This window comes from Acanthaster planci, linkage group LG17 (assembly GCF_054643075.1).
Source record: "Acanthaster planci isolate LZ-2023a linkage group LG17, COTS_SCS, whole genome shotgun sequence".
Classification (NCBI taxonomy): domain Eukaryota; kingdom Metazoa; phylum Echinodermata; class Asteroidea; order Valvatida; family Acanthasteridae; genus Acanthaster; species Acanthaster planci.
In genome coordinates this window covers 12,883,459-12,899,750 of record NC_141793.1, presented here as the reverse complement: position 1 = coordinate 12,899,750, position 16,292 = coordinate 12,883,459, and the positions used below count along the sequence as shown (strand labels likewise).

Genomic DNA, 16,292 nt, shown 5'->3' with positions numbered 1-16,292 from the left:
TTTCTGATTGGTCAGAAGTAAAAAGCTCTCACACGTGACACTGGACCTTTGGCCTGGGTGGATGTTCACGTGACCTAAGCAAGATGGCAGCCCCCAGCGGAAGCGTCTTTCACTTGGGCCGATCTTCCAGTTCAAAATTAGGCGTTGTTTACGACACTGAAGGACGGGAAGTTGAGGTACATGGAATAAAGTATTATCAGTTATACCCACAGCGAAAAAAGCTGGTCATACGTGGCAAAATAAAAAGATTTTGTGTTGTTATTTCATGTCATGTCTGTCACAAATTAATTTGTAGCGGTGCCTAATTTCCGGACAGAACCCATAATACTTTCCGAGTTCCTCCAAGTCCATTGCAATAGGGCCTAGGCTTACTGCTATATTCAGTTGTACATTCCTGTGGTCAGAGGTTGTCCCATCTGGGCAAAGGGGCAACTCTCCGTTTCTTTTTAGGCCTACAACAGGGATTGCATGTTTTCTTCCTCTTTTGCTGCAACGTTATGAACATGATAAAAAATATCTGACAGTTTCCTTTTCGGTACAGTGTGGGAGATATTCATAGCGCATAAATAGTGAAATTTCAGGCACATTTGATTTTAAGTGAGTAATTCAGATTTTCCCCATAGACCGCCAAACTATTAAACATGTATTTTGTCACATTGAGTTTGATTGTGAAATATGAAATAGCCACAGACGGACCAATCAGAAGAATCAAGATGCAATGATGTCATCCTGACTGTGAGAATGACCTTGGCAATGCAATCTATTGTTAAATAGCATAAATCTTTTGATGTCTTCTTGACAAGAATAATGTCTACATGTATTTCTTGTGAAATATTTTCATTCATATTAGGTTGAAACAAGAGAGGACGAGGAACAGAATGTTAAGCTTCAAGAAACAATTGAGCTTCTCCTTGCCGCTGGATATTTCAGGGCACGGATTAAGGGACTCACACCATTTGATAAGGTTGAGCATTTCAGACTTTGTTTTTAAGCAAAGATACCGTGCAATTTGCATTTGTAAATATAAAAATGGTTCAGGATGTTCACTTCAGATGTGTTATTTATTACGTCATGATCATGATGTTATCCATCGTGTCTATGGCCTACACAGATGTGCACATAATAAGTTACATGTTTTACGCTTTTCAGAGGAAAGAATGTGATCGCCCTAATTTTGCCCTGGGTGACCTGTTACTGAGTACTAGCCATCCAAAAGCAATAAAATGTCCTGAAAAGTCAAACTGAGCCATGAAAATGAAGTATTCACTTAGAACACACAATATTTCAGACAAATTTCATAGCGTTTATGCACAGGGCATCCGTATTTATAGAATTCTTTCTTACCCTTACACAATTGTACTTAATATTGATTTTCCATTTCAGTAGGTATGGTAATGTTCCTTGCAAACTTGTCTCCACATGTATTGTTAAATAAAATTGGGTTACAATCCTAGGTTGTTGGGGGTATGACTTGGTGCATCACAACATGTAACTTTGACATTGATGTGGATTTGCTCTTCCAAGAAAACTCTACCATTGGACAGAAAATGTAAGTTTAACAGCACAAACGATTTTGACAGATGTCTTGCGTATATCTGGTCATTAGTACGTTCAACGTTACTAGTACAGGATGGCTACATGGGTAACCCTATAGATGCAAGACGGCAAAGTTCCACACCTCAAATAAATATGTACAGTAGTGGTTTTGAGAACACTTTCTTTATGGCAGTTCATTGTGATGGAGCCCCCAATCATACTTTTGCATTATAGCCATGTTAAACCAGATCATCAAGTCACAAGTTGGTGCCAGGATCCTTGCAATAAAGTTATGGATCAGTTTATGCAATACACGTTTACACTGAGATAATGACATGACATGAAAGGTGTTTTGATATATTGTCTCAAGGGGGATCATGCTTACTCATGGCTTAAATCACTTTTTGCATCCAAGCGCCCTTACGGAGAAGATCGTCGCCGTCCTGCCCAGAATGAAATGCCCTCACCGCATTGAGCCCCATCAGATCCAAGGCTTAGATTTCATCCACATCTACCCCGTGGTTCAGTGGTTGGTGAAGCGTGCCATTGAGACAAGAGAGGAGATGGGAGATCTCATCAGGGCCTTCTCCATCTCACAGTTCAACAAACAGCACCAGACACCAGAGGTAAGCAAATGTCAGACAGAGGTAGTTAAAGGACCCTTCTACAGAGTAGGCCTCTTGGGGGAAAACGGAGAAAATGACTTGCACCAGAGGGTGCTCTGGAGCCGTTGTTCATTGTTTATCTGCACTTCGCCATGTTACTGTTATTTAACTGAATAAAAAACCTGATCAGTCCTTGGAGAATATATCAAGGCTCTAAAAACTAACCTAGACAAGACGTTGTCACTAGGATGTAGAATTTGAGGGGAGGAAGAACAAGTCTGTGGACACGATTAGCATCGTGAAAGATGTCTACAAACCCCAGAGGAGATATCGGCGAGCTGACGCCCACAGGATGAAAGAAGAAGAGATGAGAGTACAGTCTACTCTTCTGGAGTACGGAAGGTAAACACAACTTCAAATCATTTTCTTGGATGTCCTTAATCCTGACTTTAAATGTTGATTGAGTAATAAATTGTTGTTAATGTCCTGATCCCAGTCTTTGCATCTCATACATTAGAATCAACATTACGAGAATATGTGGCAAAGCATCCTGCTCAGGGACAGAAATGTAATAACACTAACTATAACTTGAGATCTGAGAGTTTCTCTCAATAGAATGACATGCTAGCCACAAGTTGACAGGGAAACTGTCAAAGGCAGTAAAACACATGACATTCTGGCCAGTGACCTGTCTTTGCATAACATTCCTGTGCTCAGTAAATGGCACTCAAGTCTCAAGTAATCGTCCACCTCTTTTGATTCAGACGTTACGGCATTAGTCGGACTGCCAAGTCAGAGAAGGATGCCCAGAAAGAGGCCAAGAAGAAGGCATTGGAAGCCGGCATGACCAAGGCCCGGTCAGACTCCTTAGACTCTGAGGAATCACAAGAGAGAGAAGAGAAACGCATCCAGGCCCTGATGAAAGGAATGTCCATCTCAGAGGAGGTGAGGGGAGAGGGCATCATCTCAGTGACCTTTGACACTTCATCTTTGACCTTTAAGTTGCTCAGATTGTGTCTGATGGCTTCAAATTTAAGTGGCCTTGAAAGAGAACGGGAAACCCAGAATTTGAATCCTTGGATATCTTAAGTAGGAAGTTTCTTCGTCAAGTCCTTATCAAGGACCTCTGCATGAGGCACAGTTTTGCATTTAGATCTTTGGTTTGTTTTTGTCACTGGATCTAGCGGAGAACTACAACACATTTTAATTTTTTTTGTTCTTTTTATGGACAGGGTAAAGTTACAGCCAGCACTGTTGGTTCCATTGTGGGTTTACAGTCCGAAGAGATTGGCCAAATTGCGTCTGAATATGCAGATAAGGTAAGGGACAAATTCTCCCTATTGTACTTCGTTGTGATGCTAATGGTTTTGTAACAACTTTTTGCAATTAGACATAGGATTATAACTTGCCTACAGATTTACAGCCCTGCAGTTTATACCAGTTTTGACAAAATTAGGCTAATTTTTAAGGTGGGATGTGTCAAATAACGGACAAGCTAACTTTTTTTCAGAAATCAGAGCTGCAAATGGAAGCTGAAAAACCAGAAAGGATGAGTGGTGCTCAGCAACATCAGAGAATGGTGGCATCACTGAACAAACAGATAGCCAATCAGGAGAAGAAGCTAGCTGAGGTGAGACATCATTACCATAGCAACCTGACACTATTGACTAATCAGATGATATCTGCAGAACATACACACTTAATTGGCCATTGAGAGTTACATGTGAAAATCAAACATAACTAAATACTAAAAATGTGAGCAGTTGCCAATGGCCAACAATGACCAAAATCAGTGAATCGAATCCTGTTTATATTGCAGGTGAGTACACGCCACAGTGAGCTCAAGGAGGCTCACCTTGGGACCCAGTCTAAGCTACAAGAAGTCCAGGAACAATCTAGGAAGATCGATAAGGAGATGGAAGATCTGGAATCCATTGAGACAGACGAGAACAAAAGGTAATAGGTTTCCAAGGTAACCTTGGATAAAATTCAGAATTCCTAATCCTAATTTCCACAGTTGGAATTCCAGTGCATGCACTCTAGCAGGCATTTGCCTGGTCTCTTGGTTTTTTACTTCTCTCGTTCCAGTGTTCTTCAGAAGCTGCGTTCCCTTGTGGCTATGAACGAAAGTCTCAAGAAACAGGAACAGGAGTTCCGCACTCATTGCAAGGTGAGTGTCATTAGGGACAGTGAACCATTGAATTATATCTGGCCCCAATCTATCCACTTACTTTTGTAGACAACTTTATGAAAGGCACAAACTACTTGTATATTTTATTACTCTGTAAAATTTGTTGGCTTCGTGCCTGTCTTGGTCTTGTAAAAGGTGTTTCAAACCTTGCCATAAGGAAATTAAACAGCGGGTGGACTTTTTTTTAAAATTGCTACTTGTTAGGAAGAGATGGTTCGTCTCCAGGAGACCATCTCAGGGCTGAAGGAGAATGAAGGAGAAGCAGAGATGTCTGAGAGGGATCAGATGATCCTGAAACGATATGAGGCCGGGCAAGAAAAACTTCAGAAGCTCCGTCTGCTCTTGGTAAGACTGATGACAGAACGTTCAACTACTGCACTCAGAGAGGTCAAAACACAAAGCACTTGCCATTTTTGAATTTGTTCTTATCACCTGCAGGCTCGGAAAACAAGAGAAATTGCTGCCCTGCAGAGGAAGATAGATGACGTGCCATCACGAGCTGAATTATCCCAGTATCAAAGACGATTTGTTGAGCTGTATAATCAAGGTGAAGTATAAAAGTTGTCTAAAATAAAGGAAATAATTTGCTTTGATACCAACAAGTTGTGAAATAGGAATAGATCTACAAAAGACAATATGGAATAAAATCTATTGTTTAACTGTAATCAGAAAAAATGTGTATCATACTTTGATTTCAATTTTCAGTTGCCAACACCCACAAAGAGACAAAACAGTTTTACACATTGTACAACACTCTGGATGACACCAAGTTATATGTGGAGAAAGAAATTACTTTACTCAACTCAATCCATGACAACTTTTCACAGTAAGTCCAATTTCCTTTTCTTTGAAGTAGATTGTTCACTTCTTGTAAGTCGCTGGTCACTGAAACAGCCCTAAATTTTGGAGTTTCGTTCCAGACAGTGTAATTCTTCTTTTGTTTGTTTGGGTTTTTTTTTTGTAGGGCAATGAATTCCACTTCTAACAAGGAACAGTTCCTTCGACAATTTGAGCAGATTGTCGGCGGGGTCAAACAGAACAAAATCAAGGTAACAATCAGTGAGCAAACATTGTGGAAAGTTAGCAGGTGATGAAATAGGGACCAGTGTTCCAGTCTGTCAGTTTGTAGACTGGATAGTTTGTGACTTACCCTGCCTGGGTTGTAGCAGCTGACTGCATCATGTTCCAGTCTGTCAGTTTGTAGACTGGATAGTTTGTGACTTACCCTGCCTGGGTTGTAGCAGCTGACTGCATCATGTTCCAGTCTGTCAGTTTGTAGACTGGATAGCTTGTGACTTACCCTGCCTGGGTTGTAGCAGCTGACTGCATCATGTTCCAGTCTGTCAGTTTGTAGACTGGATAGTTTGTGACTTACCCTGCCTGGGTTGTAGCAGCTGACTGCATCATGTTCCAGTCTGTCAGTTTGTAGACTGGATAGTTTGTGACTTACCCTGCCTGGGTTGTAGCAGCTGACTGCATCATGTTCCAGTCTGTCAGTTTGTAGACTGGATAGTTTGTGACTTACCCTGCCTGGGTTGTAGCAGCTGACTGCATCATGTTCCAGTCTGTCAGTTTGTAGACTGGATAGCTTGTGACTTACCCTGCCTGGGTTGTAGCAGCTGACTGCATCATGTTCCAGTCTGTCAGTTTGTAGACTGGATAGTTTGTGACTTACCCTGCCTGGGTTGTAGCAGCTGACTGCATCATGTTCCAGTCTGTCAGTTTGTAGACTGGATAGTTTGTGACTTACCCTGCCTGGGTTGTAGCAGCTGACTGCATCATGTTCCAGTCTGTCAGTTTGTAGACTGGATAGCTTGTGACTTACCCTGCCTGGGTTGTAGCAGCTGACTGCATCATGTTCCAGTCTGTCAGTTTGTAGACTGGATAGTTTGTGACTTACCCTGCCTGGGTTGTAGCAGCTGACTGCATCATGTTCCAGTCTGTCAGTTTGTAGACTGGATAGCTTGTGACTTACCCTGCCTGGGTTGTAGCAGCTGACTGCATCATGTTCCAGTCTGTCAGTTTGTAGACTGGATAGTTTGTGACTTACCCTGCCTGGGTTGTAGCAGCTGACTGCATCATGTTCCAGTCTGTCAGTTTGTAGACTGGATAGCTTGTGACTTACCCTGCCTGGGTTGTAGCAGCTGACTGCATCATGTTCCAGTCTGTCAGTTTGTAGACTGGATAGCTTGTGACTTACCCTGCCTGGGTTGTAGCAGCTGACTGCATCATGTTCCAGTCTGTCAGTTTGTAGACTGGATAGTTTGTGACTTACCCTGCCTGGGTTGTAGCAGCTGACTGCATCATGTTCCAGTCTGTCAGTTTGTAGACTGGATAGTTTGTGACTTACCCTGCCTGGGTTGTAGCAGCTGACTGCATCATGTTCCAGTCTGTCAGTTTGTAGACTGGATAGTTTGTGACTTACCCTGCCTGGGTTGTAGCAGCTGACTGCATCATGTTCCAGTCTGTCAGTTTGTAGACTGGATAGTTTGTGACTTACCCTGCCTGGGTTGTAGCAGCTGACTGCATCATGTTAGCCCCCCCCCAACACCACATCTCCCTGACTTTCTAGCCAGTTGATCAGCTGTGAGTAAAGGTTTACTCACTTGCTTGGGAGTAGGCTAATCGTCCGACTTTAATGTCTGACTCCGTATTTGATTTGGTGTCTGAGAGACCATTTTGCAGGTGATAAAATAGTTTATTTTGTTTTGCAGGTTGAGAAGAAGAAGCAAGAGGAAAAGATGAGGAGGGACCAGTTGAACGACAATTTCCTGGACCTGGTGGAAAAACAGAGACTGTACTTCAAGACAGTCCGAGACTTCAAGGAGGTAAGACACCGGTTTTATCCTGCTTTCTGCTGCCAGTGTTGGCATTGCTGTGTCTCATGCTGTTTGTATTCAGCAACTGTTGTTTTCAGTGCTGTTCATGATATGATACTGACAAATACCCAAAGGATAATATACTGACTAAAAAATGATACTCCACATAATGATGTCATTTATTTCTTGTCTTTTTTTACTTTTCACAGGAATGTCGAAAGAATGAGATCCTCCTCTCCAAGCTTTCTGCCACAAATTAGTTCCTTTTTTAAAAAAAATATGTAACAAATTAAATCCTACCGGCATTTATTACCTAAGTAACTTTGATTTTGTTGAAAAATTTCTTGGCTGGTCTATGTTTGTCTCCAGAATTAGCGTAGATATCCATAGTACTTGACCTATGTAGAATTCTTCAAGTAGAACTTGAGCACTTATATTTTTAAAATGTCTCCCCCCTGCTGTGTTCATCGGTAGCTCTTCTCTAGTCGCTTTGCCCTCATTTGACCCAAAAGTTTGGCAGAAATTATGACATCCCCAAGCCAAACCTTTGGATAGTTTTTTCTCCTTTTTTTAAGGATTATTTGTTGAGAAATAGGGCAGTAGCAGGTTAGCCTTTGAGATGTATGGGGATAAAATTGCTCCGGAACTGTTAGGCCAAATAGTTCTTGCTTCCAGAAATTCAAGATATATTGACTCTTTTTGTACTTATCTGTTAAAATTCTGTTAATCTTTCATGTAAAATGAAATTCAATATTTTTGTAATGCTAATCGTCCTTTCTGCAAAACCTTACTCTATCATGATATTGCTCAGAATGTAGTGTCATAGTTTCTTAGATTTGTTTCCCTTTTTGAAAGGAATTCGGAAATTTTCAGCATTATCATTGCTACCACAAACAGCATAAAGCAAATTATTTAAACCAATGTTCCAAAGTAACAAATCTAATTTAATTTTCCACCGCCTGAAAAATGTGTTTATGAATGCAAGTACAGTTTGAGAAGACCAAAGCGTTTGTCCACATTGATATTCTTATTCTAGATTGCATCAAACTACAAAAAAAATAGTTGCTATTAATCCATTTGCTTTTCCTTGTCATATTTTGGTACTTGCTCTTTGACACCGAGTGATACTTTTATTGTAATCTGAAAGCAAACAATGCTTCCATCCAACAATAATTTTGGTTTATCTCCGAGTTCTGATTCTTCAAAAAGATTTTTTTTCCCTTATCATTAAGTAAATTGTCTTGTATTTTTTAGTTATTGTGATGGTTACAGAAATTAATGCATCGATTAAAATAAATCATTGCCAGTTCATCGTACAGTACAGATACAAACGGCATCCAAGTGACTTTGCATCCGAATTTCCTCAAGTTTCTTGAAAATGGTGTGGTCAAGTTGCATCTTTATCGTGTGCTTTAGGTTGAATGGAAGCGTACTTGGCAGTTTGAAGGTCCACAGTTGCCAAGTAAATCTGGCAAAAGAATTAGCGCGTCAAGTTAGCTGTTGGAGAATTTGCAAAGACGTGATGTAAGGCTTTTGTTTACAGAATTTATCGTCATCTCGTGATCTTAGATTTAAGTTTTCTTGCATTATTATTGGCACGGCGAGGGGGGACAAAGAGTAAGTTTTATAGAGGGCGCTGTTGATACAGCGATAAATTTAGTCAGGTCCCCTAAAAGCGTCATGTGATGTAAATGACAGCTATATTCGGCAGTTGGGAATCCGACGCCGTGAAACTCCACTAAAGGACGTGTGATTTCTGAAACTGCCGACAACTGAAATACATTGAAATGGAGTTTTCTGCAGAAGTTCAAGAGGGTCTGCAGCTCGCAGGCGACACAGCACATATCCCTGATAAGTCTTTCAAATATTTGCTGGAGAGGGTCTTCGAAGATATCTTTAAACGGCCGTCTGCGAGGTTGTTGAAAGGTGGGCGTTTTCTGAGCATGAGCCGTGTTACTTCGTACTTGTTCATAGCTGCCCAACCATCGGACATGTCGGAGCATATTTAGCGTAAACTAGGACAGGTGTTTATTACCTTTAGCACCCTTTTCCTATAACTTGTTTAGGTAAATTGTTTCGGAAAAGCAGAATTTGTTCCCTTATAAGTTATAGTAACAGGGTGAAGGTAATGAACACCATTGCCTAGGCCTACATCCATCATGTCCGTAGGAAGTTGACATGCACTGCACGTCATGCATGCTGAACTATTAATTATGTTAGCCTAACAACAGGCCTAGTCATTATTTACCATTGAAAAATGCCCATTCCAACATATTCTGTTCTTTTACCAACAGAAGATGGAAATTTGAAATCACTGGATGCTGCGGTTGTGAAACAAGCCTATGCAGCACTATGTACACTAGCACTAGAGGGCGCCAAACATGACGCCAATTTATCAAACTTAAGGTAAAGCAAATAACAGATTTCATAACTGAACTCCTGTGCTTGCACCTTTCTGTAAGTAATGGTCAGTATTATATTATTAACAAAAAGTCATTAACTCTAAGAAGCGAAATAAATGCTTCTTTCTCTGGTAGATAAGAGTAGCATCTGCAAAACAGGAATTTATGAAAAGCAAATGAGCTGAAACAAATGGGGAAAATAAATTGAAAAACGTTGCCAGCGAAAACTTACGAAAGTTATCACTGTGACGAATGAATGATTTATAATTGATGAAAATTTTAATTCTCATCAGTTTAGAAGGGTATTTACCAATTTGTTTTTCATGATTTATTAGTATTATATCAATATCAATGTGTATGTGCAGCCCACTATTGGAAGACTGTAAATGGACCACAGATAGAACAGAGAGTTTTATCAACATCTTTCTGGATCAGAAGGAGACAGTCAGAGTCCTCCTTGGCAACATCAGGCAATCCCATCCACACATTGTTGATGTAGACTGGAGACTAGACTACTACATGAAGGTACGGCGCATCATATGCCTTCCAAACGAGGACCTCAGCCCGCAGAGAAATTATTGTTTCGTAATTATAGTTACTTAACCGAAAAAGTTTAGAGCATTTAGCTGTTTGTAAAAATTGTGGTAAAGCTTCCACTTGGTGAGCCATATGTAATTGACATAGATGTTTAGATTTGCTGTAAAAAAGCTTAGATTCATATGAAGCGGTGAGCTATGGTGGCTTTGCAGTTCTAGTCATATGGTTTTGTTCTGTCCTTGCAGCTACTGGTGTGCATTTGAAAGCTGCATTGTCTAATGGCTTCCAAAGTACATGTATTTCCCAAGCTGGAAAATACGAAGGTTTACAATCAGACATCAGTGGGTCTGAATATTGTGTCAGTGTTCTTTTTGTCATTGTCAATAGAATAACCACAAGGACAAAGTGAATGAAGCATTATACCTCATCACACTCAAGACAGAGGAAGGGGACCTACAAAGAAAAACAAAAGATATCCAGTTCTGTTGCTCCCTTGAACAACTCCAGGTGGGTGGTTTCATGGAAGGGGAGGAGACAGCAGTTTTGTGGGGACGATCAATCTCTGTGTGGCGAGCAGATTTCTGCCCTCTGAGGAAAAATTCTGTTTGTTTTTGGAAGTTATTGAAATTAAATGGTTTTTATCCAAGACGTCCAAAAGACTAAACTGGCTGAAAATTCGATCATTCCCAACTCAAACTCTCGTCAAGAAGTGTTCAATTTCCAAATTTCGGACATATGGTTCTGACTGCACCATTATTTGAAGCTTCAGAGGTTTAGAGTAATTGAACATGACTTGCGGCGTGGAACGGTAAATTGCACTTTGGTGAGCACAAGGTGATCTGCTTAGCATAAACTTTCCCTGTCAGCGTTCCTGCTGTTGTAAGTCACAGAGGGTCAAGAATTCCTTCCAATTCTCTTGCTGAAGTACATGGACATATAAACATGAAACTGATTTTGACCGACACGGTGAGTCTTTGCACAGGAGGGGTTATGACCTAGTGTACTTCAGTCCTTCAAATTCCAAGTTCATATCAGATTTAATTTTTAAAAATAGCATTATTCATGGGTTTCACTCCATTCCACTATTAAACACATGACAACAAGCCCAAGTTATCAGTACTCGCTGTGTTGTTCACGTGAAATTCCTCCTCATGCAGGATTTGGTCAGTAAGCTGAAGGACGCCACCCGGAGTCTAGAGAAGGCCAGTTTGTCGTGAGAGCTACATGGGCTGGAATAGATATTTCTAAGCAGGCAAGAAACCGTAAAGCATTTTGATAACTGGGACATTCCCCTTGCAAATGGCCTTAAGCCTAAACCTGCATCCAGGCAACATGAACCGTTCAGTGAAGCAGCCAAGATATTGTGAAAGAAAAGGCAAGTGCAGTTCTGACTGAAAGATTGTCTCACGATGCTCATGTTCCAGAAATTGAGTAATTTGCATTCACATCCTCTTTTTAAGTTGCAAGCAGACATCAATTTGCACTGTGATATATATTCAAAATTTCATATTTAAAAAAAAATAGAATTAGTTCTAAATAAATTTTGACCAGAGAAATACCACATTTAGTTGTTCAAAAAATGCTTTATTAAAAATCTGAATACTGATGAATTCAGTCGATTACATCAACGTCTTTAAAAGACTTGAAGCTCTCATCTCTTTACAAATCTCTTCACAAACTTTCCCTTTCACCTTTACAAAATAATTCACTGTCACTTTGAAAATTATATTGCACCATGATCAACCCTGATTTAAAAAAAATCAATGTCAGAAATGACTCTTGTGAAGGTTTTCAATTATTTTGTCTTTCCAATTCAATTTGCCTTTGTATTAAAGAAAAGTATTTGAATATAGTCAGGTGTAGTTTCACTGAAAACTTTGAAAATAGTTCGTAAAACAAAACGTGGGTATACATCGCTAACGAAAAGTGCAACTAAGCTTTCCTGCAACTATGCACCAGTACCGTCACCTGTTCTGTCAAGAACTATGTAAGTACTGTCTCATTGTATGTCTCTCCATTTTCAAATTTATCCATTATGAAATTGAGGAGAAAATATGTAAACTCTACAGTTCTAAGCAAAACATATGATAGCATAATTTCTGATGAAACAGACTTTCATTGGAAGACAAACTTATTTTTGAAACTAATCCTAGAACAGAGCCCTGTGAAGGCTTCATCTTGGTTCTAAGTATTGAAGACAGTGCACGTCCACTGTCCGAAAAGTGCCAGATTTAGTACGACTGTTCACATCTAGTTTGTCCAAATTATTTTGGTTTATTACCTTCACCTGTTCAGTGAAGAAGAAATGTGTCATTACATATCTCCCTGATGTCAGATTTGTGCTTTTTCAAATTTAGGGAAATATTTGTAAGCTCTAGTTCTAACTAGACAAAGCATATGATAGCAGAAATTTTGATAAAACTGATTTTTGCTGCTTTTACAAGCAAGCTATTATTTTGGCTGTAATTTTTCCTTTGAATTGGAAGACAAACTTGTTTTTAGAACTAATCCCAGAACAGAGCCCTGTAGAGGCTGCACCTTGGCTTCAAAGACTGACAACGGTGCACTCACAGTTTACTTTCAGTTCGTGTCAGCCAGCCGAACTCCTGCACCACGAAGAGGGGAAAAAAAGAAAAAAAAAATTACACCACAAGATTGGGAGCATTTCAAGATGAATCCGGGGAAAATGCATCTAGCTCTTGGTATACAGTGAAGAAATACTGGGATAAACCTCACTGGCCGAGTGGGGCCGGAGAGGTGGAAGATTCCAAGCATGTTTCAGCATACCTGGCTTTTCCTCATGGACTGGGGACTCACAGCCACATTAATGACCACCGGTTTGTCAGCGTATGTGGTCTGGCTCTCCTGTAAAACATTCTCTAGTTGGGAGGGGGTTGTGACGAAATAACCCTTCCCACCGAATGCTTCCATGATCTTCTCATAGCGTGCATCTGGCATAAGCCCAGTAGCCGGAATGCTAGGAAGTAAAGGGTGCAAAGAGAGAACAAAGGATCTGAATGTTGATTTCACAAAACAGTATTCAGAGTTGCATGCATACCCCCAGTGTGTTGTCAACTTTCCTTGTTCTCTCCATCCTAGTTGTTGACACATATATGGTATTGTATATTATACTACAATTTTGAAATGGAAGATTTCAAATAAATTTGAGATTTTCAAGCACTAGTCAAAAACTGCCCAGAAAACTTTACAGCGAGTGACCTTGATTATTATTATCTTGTGCATTATGCATGTTTACGTTTTGTACATCTGTTAAACGTTTCCAAGATGAAATTGTTGTCTAAAGACCACCAATTGATCTCTTCGCTTACTCGATTCCTCTGTCTTTGACCTCGATTTCCCGAAACGTCTCTGCATCAATTCCCACTCCGATGCCGTTGTTGTTTGCAATAATCATCAGAATGGGCAAATTGTACCTGTCAACGAAACGTCAAAGAAACAGAGAATTCAGAAGCGGTCCTTTCCATGTGCAAGACAGAGATTGGTCAAAATAATTCTGATCATGTTTCCTGTCCAATATTATCCCATCCATCCCTCACCACACAGTTGTTACCCTTACGTTGTTGGGAATGTTCGGTAGTGTACTCTATGGCGCCACGCTGTGCAACACATTACACATGTGATAAACTGTGGTTTTAAACTACACTGTCATTAGCCTGATACTATGTGGCATGCTACCAAAGACCTTCCCATTAACACTAAAGTCCAATTTCAATGCAAGTTTTGCAAATTCCTTTGAACGATAGGGCCGACTTGACATGAAGTTACGCCGGCCTTAATGCTGTAAACATAAGTGCCATTATGTAATGTGAAACAGGGCTTGACATCACGCACCTGCAGATTGTCTCAACCTCCATCCCAGAGAAGCCAAAGGCACTGTCTCCTTCCACACACACCACTCTCTTGCCGGGCCACCTGTCCTTGACCAACAGGGCAGCAGCAATGGAGAAACCTAACCCAACACCCATGGTTCCAAACGTAGCAGCGTCCAACCTGGTGGATCACAGCATTCAAACAGGAAAGCTGCATCTAAAGTACTTGGCTATGGCTTGCAGTAACACGCACATCTATGGGAACTGTGTTCAGCCACAAGCTAGTGGCTTCTGTAGGTTTAAGTGTTATTTCTAGCCACAGCCAGAACCTTTGGACGCAGCCTTAAGTAACACTAACACTGGTGATGGATATTAGTAACCTATTTTGCACCACTTTGTGGTTTTTGTACTAAACAATTATTCTATGCATAGTTCAGTAATCAGGAATGAGCAATGCAGAAACGGCACTTGACTGTCTTTAATTATAGACCTGTTTACATGACAAGTGACTGGTTGCAATGACAGATTTTACCTGTCTCATTTATGAGTCAGGTACATGTGGACGTTTGCTACACAAGACTTGATGCTTCTTACCAATTTTGCTCTGAATTAAAAAGAATTGATCCACAGAATATCCTTGCCTTACCTGTGTCTTGGGGAGTGGTTGAGAAGCACTGTTCTCCCAATATCCATGGTATTTGACCCCTCACTGATGATGATGGAGTCACGAGGTATTAGCTTTTGCACCTGGTAAACCAAAAAAAACAAGACAACAAACTGTGTGACGTGAGAGGAGTGAAAAAGAGAAGTTGAAAGAACTGAAACTTGGGATGTTGGATTGCTGACCTTGTCCAGTGCACAGTAGAAGCTCATGGGTACCGATTGGTCAGCGCTAAGTTCCTGGCTAGCCTTCTGATTGGCCGACACTTTGCTACGGAGATTCTGCCACCACGGTGTGTCGCTAGGATACTGCCAATTGGGACTGCAAGACTTGAAGGTCTCCAACATCTTCAGGAAGATGACAAAAATTGTTTCTTGATGCATAAATAAAAATGCGTGGCCAAAGACTTGTGTAAATTCACAATCAATTTCTAAAAAGGCTACATTCAAATGACTTATTTTATCCTCCGTTCAAGATGTTACTTTCATAGCAAAGTGAGATAAAAGTCATTCAAAAGACCAGTCTTCTCGTGGTAATTTTTTTCAGCCATACAAACCAAAGCATGTTCACCATAGTTATCTGACAACAGAAAACTTGCACCCAGCAAGCATGGCCATGCAATCAACATATTTAAGCCAAGCACCGTACATTAACCCTAACACTCCTCAATCCTTCACCTGTTGGAGGACTGAAGACTGTTAGGGTTAACCTGTACCTTGGTCATTCTTACCTGCTTAGTGACCGAGTTGAGGTCCCCTGCCACCCCCAGCAATCTCTCCGTCCCAATGTTGTTGCCAAGCTCCTCTGGACAAATATCAACCTTGTTGGTGCAATATGTACGAAAAACTTCATTATTAAGGCTTCATTCGCCAAGCCCCGCCCACACATCCACCACTCCCACCCCCCCACTGGCCACACCCTCTGTTCATACCTGAATAAATTTAACATCAGGATTGAATCTTGGAGGTAGTCCAAAATGAAGAATCCAGTTGAGACGTGCTCCGAGGAGCACAATGACATCAGCCTGGAGTAATGCCCTGGAAAACAACCAACAAACAAATTCATGATTAACTTGTTGAGCATCCAGACAGACAGACACACAAACAGTGGAGCTGAGGTAGACAAACAGGCTTCATTCACCACACATAATTTTTCAAAACAAGCAGATGGCCATGTTTACAATTTGGTACATTGATGATGGCGATGAACCCCAAAACCAATCAACCCTTACCTGGAGCGAGCAGCGATGACACACTGCGGATGGTCGTCCTCAACCACGCCTTTGCCCATCGGAGACGGAATGAAGGGAAAACCATACCTGTTAACCAACTCACGAGCGTTCCTCTCTGCCCTGGCATAGGCTGCTCCTGGTTAAGATCATGGAGTGCAATATCCACAGCGTTAAACACTTCAGTTGAAAAACACAGCAATGTACATGTACACATACATTGAGTTTGAAAAACATTTAGTACCTTTGCCAACAACGATGAGGGGTTTCTTGGCTGACATCAGGAGCCGGACGGCCTCCTCAACAAGATCCGGTGATGCAAACATCGGTGGGGGTGGCTGCACCTTAGGCATAATTCTTCCAGGGAAAAATATGGAAAGAATGACTGTTACTGCACTGGTATGCATTTACAGATTGTACAAGAACTTTGATTAAACGAAATTAGGAAAACAGCGCACAGCAAATGGCATAACAGCGTATGGT

At 40.9% G+C, this 16,292-nt stretch overlaps 3 protein-coding genes across 3 annotated transcripts in view; 2 read left to right on the top strand and 1 right to left on the bottom strand.

The window, feature by feature from the left end:
* The first annotated feature begins 49 nt into the window (after nt 1-49).
* Nucleotides 50-8,487, top strand: ccdc93 (coiled-coil domain containing 93). The gene is made up of 16 exons (XM_022224420.2): nt 50-176; nt 851-964; nt 1,455-1,549; nt 1,952-2,162; nt 2,389-2,543; nt 2,906-3,086; nt 3,374-3,460; nt 3,652-3,771; nt 3,961-4,097; nt 4,230-4,311; nt 4,537-4,677; nt 4,771-4,879; nt 5,038-5,158; nt 5,297-5,381; nt 7,047-7,160; nt 7,361-8,487. Exons 1-16 carry the CDS (start codon nt 84-86, stop codon nt 7,409-7,411), a joined length of 1,896 nt encoding a protein of 631 aa, XP_022080112.1. The 5' UTR covers nt 50-83; the 3' UTR covers nt 7,412-8,487.
* Nucleotides 8,488-8,853: 366 nt separating this feature from the next.
* Nucleotides 8,854-13,298, top strand: LOC110973384 (COMM domain-containing protein 3-like). The gene is made up of 5 exons (XM_022224184.2): nt 8,854-9,077; nt 9,446-9,557; nt 9,919-10,078; nt 10,478-10,597; nt 11,248-13,298. Exons 1-5 carry the CDS (start codon nt 8,939-8,941, stop codon nt 11,305-11,307), a joined length of 591 nt encoding a protein of 196 aa, XP_022079876.2. The 5' UTR covers nt 8,854-8,938; the 3' UTR covers nt 11,308-13,298.
* Nucleotides 11,654-16,292, bottom strand: part of hacl1 (2-hydroxyacyl-CoA lyase 1) — a 6,621-nt gene continuing 1,982 nt past the window's right edge. Inside the window, exons 6-15 of the mRNA XM_087148232.1 lie at nt 16,054-16,215; nt 15,813-15,948; nt 15,513-15,618; nt 15,312-15,401; nt 14,767-14,928; nt 14,567-14,667; nt 13,943-14,101; nt 13,420-13,524; nt 12,878-13,067; nt 11,654-12,696 (exon numbers count right to left, since the gene is read on the bottom strand). Coding sequence (XP_087004358.1) covers nt 12,658-12,696; nt 12,878-13,067; nt 13,420-13,524; nt 13,943-14,101; nt 14,567-14,667; nt 14,767-14,928; nt 15,312-15,401; nt 15,513-15,618; nt 15,813-15,948; nt 16,054-16,215 — 1,250 coding nt within the window. The 3' untranslated portion in view covers nt 11,654-12,657. The remainder of the gene's footprint in view (nt 12,697-12,877; nt 13,068-13,419; nt 13,525-13,942; nt 14,102-14,566; nt 14,668-14,766; nt 14,929-15,311; nt 15,402-15,512; nt 15,619-15,812; nt 15,949-16,053; nt 16,216-16,292) is intronic.

Coding starts and splice junctions, on each gene's coding strand:
- LOC110973384 (XM_022224184.2), top strand. CDS start 8,939: ATGGAGTTTTCTGCAGAAGTTCAAGAGGGTCTGCAGCTCGCAGGCGAC. Junction 10,079..10,477: donor GACTAGACTACTACATGAAG/GTACGGCGCATC, acceptor CATTGTCAATAG/AATAACCACAAGGACAAAGT. Junction 10,598..11,247: donor GCTCCCTTGAACAACTCCAG/GTGGGTGGTTTC, acceptor CTCCTCATGCAG/GATTTGGTCAGTAAGCTGAA.
- ccdc93 (XM_022224420.2), top strand. CDS start 84: ATGGCAGCCCCCAGCGGAAGCGTCTTTCACTTGGGCCGATCTTCCAGT. Junction 1,550..1,951: donor TCTACCATTGGACAGAAAAT/GTAAGTTTAACA, acceptor TTTGCATCCAAG/CGCCCTTACGGAGAAGATCG. Junction 4,312..4,536: donor AGTTCCGCACTCATTGCAAG/GTGAGTGTCATT, acceptor GCTACTTGTTAG/GAAGAGATGGTTCGTCTCCA.